Source organism: Eptatretus burgeri, chromosome 14, assembly GCF_056783735.1.
Source record: "Eptatretus burgeri isolate ZD-2024b chromosome 14, Ebu_testis_v1, whole genome shotgun sequence".
Classification (NCBI taxonomy): domain Eukaryota; kingdom Metazoa; phylum Chordata; class Myxini; order Myxiniformes; family Myxinidae; genus Eptatretus; species Eptatretus burgeri.
The window spans coordinates 44132192-44142044 of NC_140974.1; the positions used below are offsets into that span (position 1 = coordinate 44132192).

A 9853-nucleotide genomic window follows, 5' to 3' on the forward strand; every position below is an offset into this window, starting at 1 on the left:
GTGGTTCAGGCTCCGTCACCCTGGGCCAGTGGTTCGTGGCTCCGTCACCCTGGGCCAGTGGTTCAGGCTCCGTCACCCTGGGCCAGTGGTTCAGGCTCCGTCACCCTGGGCCAGTGGTTCAGGCTCCGTCACCCTGGGCCAGTGGTTCGTGCTCCGTCACCCTGGGCCAGTGGGTCGTGCTCCGTCACCCCGGTCCAGTGGTCCGTGCTCCGTCACCCTGGGCCAGTGGTTCGTGGCTCCGTCACCCTGGGCCAGTGGTTCGTGCTCCGCCACCCTGGGCCAGTGGTTCGTGGCTCCGTCACCCTGGGCCAGTGGTTCGTGCTCCGTCACCCTGGGCCAGTGGTTCGTGCTCCGTCACCCTGGGCCAGTGGTTCGTGCTCCGTCACCCTGGGCCAGTGGTTCGTGCTCCGTCACCCTGGGCCAGTGGTTCAGGCTCCGTCACCCTGGGCCAGTGGTTCGTGGCTCCGTCACCCTGGGCCAGTGGTTCGTGGCTCCGTCACCCTGGGCCAGTGGTTCGTGCTCCGCCACCCTGGGCCAGTGGTTCGTGCTCCACACCTGGGCCAGTGGTTCGTGCTCCGTCACCCTGGGCCAGTGGTTCGTGCTCCGTCACCCTGGGCCAGTGGTTCGTGCTCCGTCACCCTGGGCCAGTGGTTCGTGCTCCGTCACCCTGGGCCAGTGGTTCGTGCTCCGTCACCCTGGGCCAGTGGTTCGTGCTCCGTCACCCTGGGCCAGTGGTTCGTGCTCCGTCACCCTGGGCCAGTGGTTCGTGCTCCGCCACCCTGGGCCAGTGGTTCGTGCTCCGTCACCCTGGGCCAGTGGTTCGTGCTCCGTCACCCTGGGCCAGTGGTTCGTGCTCCGTCACCCTGGGCCAGTGGTTCGTGCTCCGTCACCCTGGGCCAGTGGTTCGTGCTCCGTCACCCTGGGCCAGTGGTTCGTGCTCCGTCACCCTGGGCCAGTGGTTCGTGCTCCTTTTTTGCTCAAATTAGCAGTCTATTTAGTTTTTTTTACTTTTGGTTGCAAACAAGTTTAAACCTCTCTTATGAGTCTTGTTAAAAATGAGCATGTTAGTGTCATTTGTATAAAACTACAGATTCGTATTCGGAGTTGTTTGTAATCTACTGATTAGGTTATGCAATAATATAATGTTTTATCTTTTGTCTTTTGCAATGTAACATGAAGTTGATCACCGTTCTCCCTCTCCTCTCTTTGCATATGCTGGCATGCCAGATCCGCAACATGAATAACATCGTGGTGTTTCCTTTGGACTCGCTTCTCAAAGGTGATCTCAAAGATGTCAAAGGGGTAAGAAGAGAAGTGCGGTTGCAGAAGTGGAGTTCGAAGAATGTATGACTTTCCAAAAAATTGCATTTCTTTGACAAGTGGGGCTGGCAGGACAGCCTAGCGGTACACACACTTGCTTCTAAGCTGTTTAGCCTGAGTTTTAGTTCTGGCCCAGCTACAAACTCTTATCCTGTTGTTTCACATGCAGGGCGAGAAATCAATGTGTGCGTCGTCTCTCTGATGGGTGTTAAATCAGGCTTCTCGTCCGCAGCATTATTTTGTGGGCATTAAAGATCCCACGCTGTCCTTCATGAAGAGTAGACGAGGTATCGCTAGCACCATTGCCAAATTATAAATTCCTGCCCGAACCAACTTCGTCAAATGTCTGGTCGTCCCTCGAGGCCAGCCGTTTCATAAAAGATTGGGCCAAAAACTTTCCTCAGCTGACCCCACGAGGCAGCCATAGTTATGACCCTTAATGATGCCTGATCATATCATTATTTGACAACCGGATGAGTGCCCACATGTAAAATAGCAGGATTTGCATCCATCCTAAAATAGGGCAAGTTCCAGATCATGTCCATATGCTTCCGTCTAATTGATATGCACATGTTGTGCACAGCATTGCTATCTCATTGTAGAGTTTGCCCTCTTTATTGCTGGATATTTTTTGAGTGGATGCTGTTCCAGCTGTTTTCTCATACATATGTACATCAGATGAATTACCTTTTAAAATTGCAGTATTTGTCATTTTCACAGTGACAAATGTATTCAACAAGCCTGGTGTTGATGGTTCAAATCGGATGGAAAATGTTATTTTCTTTCTATTATTTCAATTTATTTGCCAATAAAACAAACACAATTCCTTTGTTTGCGTTGATTTGTTTTTTGTTTATTCAGGACTTGAAGAAACCCTTTGATAGAGCTTGGAAGGACTATGAAACAAAATTGTAAGTTTCATATTTTGCTTGTTTTCTATTGTTTCTGAGGCTCCTGGAATAGCTATCACACACACACACACACACACACACACACACACACACACACACACACACACACACACACACACACACACACACACACACACACACACACATACACACATACACACATACACACATACACACATACACACATACACACATACACACATACACACATACACACATACACACATACACACATACACACATACACACATACACACATACACACATACACACATACACACATACACACATACACACATACACACATACACACATACACACATACACACATACACACATACACACATATACACATATACACATACACACACCAAACAACATGTGGCTTGACTTCAGAGAAATGCCGGCAGCGGAGAGGCGAGGCGACTGATAACTTCTCGGCGCACTCTGGGTACTGACGACGCGACACCATCTTGTGAAGTGGCTTTTTTCTCCGCAGTCAGAGGGGTAGTTGCGGAGAAATTTCAAATGTCTCGCACCAGACGCGTCTGGGCGGTGTTTGTCTCCGGACGCGTCTGGGCGGTGTTTGTCTCCGGACGCGTCTGAGCGGTGTTTAGGTGGTGTTTGTCTCTGGACACGTCTGGGTGGTGTTTGTCTCTGGACACGTCTGGGCGGTGTTTGTCTCTGGACACGTCTGGGCGGTGTTTGTCTCTGGACACGTCTGGGCGGTGTTTGTCTCTGGACACGTCTGGGCGGTGTTTGTCTCTGGACACGTCTGGGCGGTGTTTGTCTCCGGACACGTCTGGGCGGTGTTTGTCTCCAGACGCGTCTGGGCGGTGTTTGGGCGGTGTTTGTCTCTGGACACGTCTGGGTGGTGTTTGTCTCTGGACACGTCTGGGCGGTGTTTGTCTCCGGACACGTCTGGGCGGTGTTTGTCTCCGGACACGTCTGGGCGGTGTTTGTCTCCGGACACGTCTGGGCGGTGTTTGTCTCCGGACACGTCTGGGCGGTGTTTGTCTCCGGACACGTCTGGGCGGTGTTTGTCTCCGGACGCGTTTGGTCGGTGTTTATCTCCGGACGCGTTTGGTCGATGTTTGTCTCTGGACACGTTTGGTCGGTGTTTGTCTCTGGACACGTCTGGGCGGTGTTTGTCTCTGGACACGTCTGGGCGGTGTTTGGGCGGTGTTTGTCTCTGGACACGTCTGGGCGGTGTTTGTCTCTGGACACGTCTGGGCGGTGTTTGGGCGGTGTTTGTCTCTGGACACGTCTGGGCAGTGTTTGTCTCCGGACACGTCTGGGCGGTGTTTATCTCCGGACACGTCTGGGCGGTGTTTGTCTCCGGACGCGTCTGGGCGGTGTTTGTCTCCGGACGCGTCTGGGCGGTGTTTGTCTCCGGACGCGTCTGGGCGGTGTTTGGGCAGTGTTTGTCTCTGGACGCGTCTGGGCGGTGTTTGGGCAGTGTTTGTCTCTGGACGCGTCTGGGCGGTGTTTGTCTCCGGACGCGTCTGGGCGGTGTTTGGGCAGTGTTTGTCTCTGGACGCGTCTGGGCGGTGTTTGGGCAGTGTTTGTCTCCGGACGCGTCTGGGCGGTGTTTGTCTCCGGACGCGTCTGGGCGGTGTTTGTCTCCGGACGCGTCTGGGCGGTGTTTGGGCAGTGTTTGTCTCTGGACGCGTCTGGGCGGTGTTTGGGCAGTGTTTGTCTCTGGACGCGTCTGGGCGGTGTTTGTCTCCGGACGCGTCTGGGCGGTGTTTGGGCAGTGTTTGTCTCTGGACGCGTCTGGGCGGTGTTTGGGCAGTGTTTGTCTCCGGACGCGTCTGGGCGGTGTTTGTCTCCGGACGCGTCTGGGCGGTGTTTGTCTCCGGACGCGTCTGGGCGGTGTTTGTCTCCGGACGCGTCTGGGCGGTGTTTGTCTCCGGACGCCTCTGGGCAGTGTTTGTCTCCGGACGCGTCTGGGTGGTGTTTGTCTCCGGACGCGTCTGGGCGGTGTTTGTCTCTGGACGCGTCCGGGTGGTGTTTGTCTCCGGCTCCCTTTATCGGCTTTATCGGTTCTGGTTGTTTATCTGTGCTCTATCCTCTAAATGCTGATTGTCAAGATAGGAGGCAGTACGTTTCATTTTTATATGCCCGATATATATATATATATATATATATATATATATATATATATATATATATATATATATATATATATATATATATATATATATATATATATATATATATATATATATATATATATATCGGGGCGTATTATTAGTCTTTGGTATGATTCAACCAGGATCAGAATTAAGAGCGCTGACCTCACAGACACTGAGCAGATGTTGTAACCATGATGTTGCTGAGTCTGATGATGGTGTGCAATGAGCCATGATCTCTTTCTCTGATTGTGTGGTTATGTTTATTTTGAAATGTGCGAAAAAGCAAAAGTGCAAATGTTTTGATCTCTATGTTTTAACAGAATTGTTCGATTCATGCAATCTGTAACTTTGAATGATGCGAATTTAGAACAAGTTAATTTTTATTAGGTCATTAAATAGGCAATTTGGTCTTTGAAATCAATCAATTATCTTTTTATTTTTATGCTTCGGATTCAAATATTTGAGGTGTAGGTTGTTGTTATTATTAAATATTGATTTCCTGATTGTCATTCAAAGTATTTAAACATGTAACGAAATGAAACATTTAATTTGCAGCATCCACTCAAAAAAATTAATTAAAATCCTCATTTTCACTGTAATATTCACATTTCTCTTCCTGTTTGTCAAATTCCACATATCTGGAATGGCTGCGCTATCCTTTCAAGTTAGACCGGTTTGATTTGACGAACCCTTCAAATATGGAAAAACAACGTTATTAAACTCACTATTCTGGTGTATTTAAAGCTATTTAATATAATGCTTCATTTAAATGCTATTTAAAAGGATGTTACAAAGATTTACCTTGCTCATAAAGGTTTTCTTCTCAGGTTTAAATCGAGTAACATTTGGTGGGGACAAGATTTTTCCACACCCCGTGTATAATGTACAGTGTCTATAGAAAGCCTACACCCCCTTTCAAATTTTTCACCTTTTGTTGCCTTGTAACCTGGAATAAAATTGCACTAAATCAGACTTTCCACCTTTATTTACACAACATAACCCACAACTTCCAAGTGAAAAACAAATTCCACAAATTTCAAAAAATTAATCATTATAAATACAAAACTAGAATATCTTGGTTGGATAAGTGTCCACCCCCCTGAGTTAATACTTGGTGGAAACACCTTTGACAGCATTTATAGCTCTGAATCTGTTGGGATAGGTCTCCACCAATTTTGCACACCATGATTGGGAAATATTTGCCCGTTCTTCTGGACAAAACTGTTCAAACTCAGTCAAGTTGCATGGGGAGCGTTGATGGATAGCAATCTTCAAGTCGTGCCACAGATTTTTAATTGGATTTAGGTCAGGGCTCTGCCTGGGCCACTCAAGGACATTTATCTCTGTTCCTCAGCCACTCTGATGTAGCTTTGGCTGTGTACTTTGGGTCGTTGTCATGCTGAAAGGTGAACTTCCGTCCCAATTTCAGCCTTCTTGTGTAGGACAGCAGGTTTTCCTGTCAGATTTTTTGGATTTGCTATATATGCTAGATATCCCTTATTGTCGGGTTTTCCGTCTGTCTGTCTGTGTGTGTCTGAAACGCGAGGCTCCACAGCACAAACCAGCGAACCAATTTCGATGAAACTTTGCCAACGTGTGCAGTATTTGTTAGGAATGTGCGCATTTGAATTTTGTTGCCTTGCAACCACCCGTTGCTGTGCAGCGGCCGAAAAACCGCGTACTGTATTTTCAATACTTGTCCTTCAGTTTTGAATGTAGAGAAGCGAGACTTCGGAATTAAACACTTCGAGATATTTAGAAAATTTTACTCAAGCCGATTTTTGATTGAGGTTTTATTTTTCAAATGGTAGACCTTCAAAAATCGGGTGTCTATTTACCGTCATTTTTATGAGGGGCTTAGGAAAGTGGGCGGAGCTTAGGGAAAGTGGACGTGGTTGATGAAAAGTGGGAGTGGTGTAGGAAAGTGGGCGTGGCTTATGGAAAGTGGGCTTGGCTTATGAAAAATATTGTGTGGCTCAGGAGATTGTCAAACAAGAGCATTGAGAGAAGTTTATCAGGTTTTGTGTGTGTGTGTGTGTGTGTGTGTGTGTGTGTGTGTGTGTGTGTGTGTGTGTGTGTGTGTGTGTGTGTGTGTGTGTGTGTGTGTCTGCAACGCGAGGCTCCACAGCACAAACCAGCAAACTGATTATTTATTTACCGAAAACGATTCCCCACCCACACAACACCTCCAATTATTTATTTATTTACCGAAAACGATTCCATGACCCACACACCACCTTTAATTATTTATTTATTGACCGAAAACTATTCCCCACCCACACACCACCTTTCATTATTGATTTATTTACCGAAAACGATTCCACGATCCACACACCACCTTTAATTATTTAATTTATTTACCAAAAACGATTCCATGGCCCACACACTACCTCCATTATTTATTTATTTATTTACCGTAAACGATTCCACGATCCACACACACCACCTTTAATTATTTATTTATTTACTGTAAACAATTCCACGACCCACATTCTGCCTCCAATTATTTATTTATTTTCCGTAAACTATTCCACGACCCACACACCACCTCCAATTATTTATTTATTTACCGAAAACAATTCCACGACCCACACACCACCTACAATTATTTATTATTTTAAGTGGGAGTGGCGTAGGAATGTGGGCATGGCTTATGAAAAATATTGTGTGGCTCAGGAGGTGTGGTCAAACAAGAGCATTGAGAGAAGTTTATCAGGTTTTGTGTGTGTGTGTGTGTGTGTGTGTGTGTGTGTGTGTGTGTGTGTGTGTGTGTGTGTGTGTGTGTGTGTGTGTGTGTGTGTGTGTGTGTGTGTGTGTGTGTGTGTGTGTGTGTGTGTGTCTGCAACGCGAGGCTCCACAGCACAAACCAGCAAACTGATTATTTTTCAAATGGTAGTCCTTCAAAAATAGGGTGTCCATTTACCGTCATTTTTTATGAGGAGTGCCAGTTGGCAAAATACGCAATAGTAAAAATCTTGCCAGGCAGAGGAACAATTGTATGTGAACCAATACGTCTTGGCAATGAATCTTCGTCGGTGGATCAGTCAGAATGAAAAGCATCGTATCCAGCACTTCGATCCTAGCGAATCCCTCGTCACCTACCGGCTTGTCTGTATTGTTCTCCATCCATTTTCCCTTCTTTCCTGACAAGAGCCCCAGTCCCTGCTGATGAGAAACATCCCCATAACATGATGCTGCCACCACCATACTTCACAGTAGGGATGGTGTTCTTTGGGTGATGTGCTGTGTTGGGTTTGTGCCAAACGTAACGTTTTGCATTTAGACCAAAAAGTTCCATCTTTGTTTCGTCAGACCACAAAACTTTTTGCCACGTGGCTTCAGAATCTCCGGAGTGGTTTTTTGCATACCTCAAACGGTACTCAAGGTGGGCTTTTTTGAGTAATGGCTTCCATCTTGCCACCCCACCTTACATGCCAGACATGTGGAGTGCTTGGGATATTGTCACTTGCACACAATGACCAGTCTTTGCCATAAAGGCCTGTAGCTCTTACAAAGTTGCCATTGGCCTCTTGGTGGCCTCTCTGATCAATCTCCTTGCTCGGTCATCCAGTTTGGAGGGATGGCCTGATCTAGGCAGGGTCTAGGAGTACCATCCACCTTCCACTTCTTATCTTAATGATTGTCTTGACTGTGCTCTAAGGGATATTCAAGGCCTTTGAAACATTTTCATACCCATCCCCTGATCTGTGCCTTTACACAACTTTATCCCGGAGGTCTTTCAAAAGCTCCTTGGTGCTCATGGTTGAGTCTTTGCTGTGAAATGCACCACCGACAGAGGTAACCTACAGGAACAGCTGATGTTATTCTGAAATAATGAGAATCATTACAATTTAACACAGGTGGAGGCCAGGGGGGTTGACTCAGCCTGTCATCCTTCCGAGGTCGGCGAAATGAGCACCAGTGTACTGGTCCCCGTGTATGCCCCGGTTAGAATAGGTGTACCATATCCCTGTGTGTCATAAGAGGTGACCAGGGTTGTTGGCAGGAAGGGCATCCGGCCAAAAAACATTGCCTCATGCAGGGAACCATGATTGCATGGAGCCTGCAAAAAGCTAACCCCTGCTCAGCAGGGAAAAATAGCTTTAAAAAGGCTGTTTTTTTTGGGGGGGGGGTTACAGGTGGAGGCCAATTAACTTGGTGTGTGATTTTGAAGGTGATTGGTTACACTTGAACTAATTTACTATTGCTATTATAAAGGGGGGTGGACACTTATCCAACCAAGATATTTTAGTTTTGTAATTTTAATTAATTATCTGAAATTTATAGAAGTTGTTTTTCGCTTGGATGTGTGGGTTATGATGTGTAAATAAAGGTAGGAAAAGTCTGATTTAATGCAATTTCATTCTAGACTTAAAAGGTGGAGAAACATGAAAATTTTGAAAGGGGGTGTAGATTTTCTTTAGGTAACTGTATCTACATCCTCAGTCCTTCTGTTGAGTATACTGAACATTATTCATTACCATTGCCTGCAATACTCTCAGACAGCCCTCTTTTGTGGACAATTATTTAGGATACTGAACATGTAACCAGAACCAAGAGGTTATCCTACATGTGCATGTGACTTCTTGCCCCACCTTGCTCCCTTCTAATCAAGTTGCAGCGCTGGTTTATACACAGTACTGTAACGGCAGGTTCCCATGTCCAGTCCCTAGGCAATGCCTGGTGTAGCTCATTTGGCAAAGTCTTCTCCAATGGAAAATGTCCCAGGGCAAGTTATTATTGCCAGCAATGAGTTTACCATATTTAGTCTTTTTTTGTAGTTGGAGTGACATTTCTCTCCCATTTCAAATCCCTTGCCTGATGAGTAAACCTCACAAATTTCCCTTTCCTCTTCAATATGCCTGTGAAGCGGCAAGATCGAGAAGGAGAAGAAAGAGCATGCAAAGCAACATGGAATGATTCGTACGGAGGTGACTGGTGCTGAAATTGCTGAGGAGATGGAGAAGGAGCGACGCTTTTTCCAGCTGCAGATGTGCGAGGTGAAGATCTTTGGTGACTCCATCGATCTTGCCCCACTTAAGAGCTTGCTCAGTCGATTTGGCATGCAGTGCTTCATGGTGTCCATGGTCGCATTTTCTTCATGCCATTTGTTTGGTTGGGGGGGTAAGGGTGGCAGTGGAGGTTTTCCAAACAGTCATATTTTCATAAATAAGGATGAATTGGATATTCAAGCCATATTTTAAAACCATTGTCTACCTACCATTTGCACTCCATTTCTGACATCTCCATTCCTTTCCCCCAATTCTTTGAATGTGATCTATCCTTTGGCAGTACCTCATCAAAGTGAATGATATAAAAACAAAGAAGGGGGTGGATTTGCTGCAACATACGATCAAGCATTTCCACACTCAATGCAAGTGAGTACTTCCGTCATGGGATTTTACACCCCCATCATTTTATACCCTGATTATTGAACTGTTCCAGATCTTCAAAAAGCATCTCCACTCTGACAAGACTTTTCGT

At 46.4% G+C, this 9853-nt stretch overlaps 1 protein-coding gene across 1 annotated transcript in view; it reads left to right on the forward strand.

The window, feature by feature from the left end:
* Positions 1 to 9798, forward strand: part of LOC147013061 (arf-GAP with SH3 domain, ANK repeat and PH domain-containing protein 2-like) — an 83070-nt gene extending 73272 nt beyond the window's left edge. Inside the window, exons 4-7 of the mRNA XM_085854558.1 lie at positions 1228 to 1302; positions 2182 to 2231; positions 9240 to 9369; positions 9662 to 9798. Of these exons, the coding sequence (XP_085710684.1) occupies positions 1228 to 1302; positions 2182 to 2231; positions 9240 to 9369; positions 9662 to 9751 (345 nt within the window). The 3' untranslated portion in view covers positions 9752 to 9798. The remainder of the gene's footprint in view (positions 1 to 1227; positions 1303 to 2181; positions 2232 to 9239; positions 9370 to 9661) is intronic.
* The last annotated feature ends 55 nt before the right edge of the window (positions 9799 to 9853 follow it).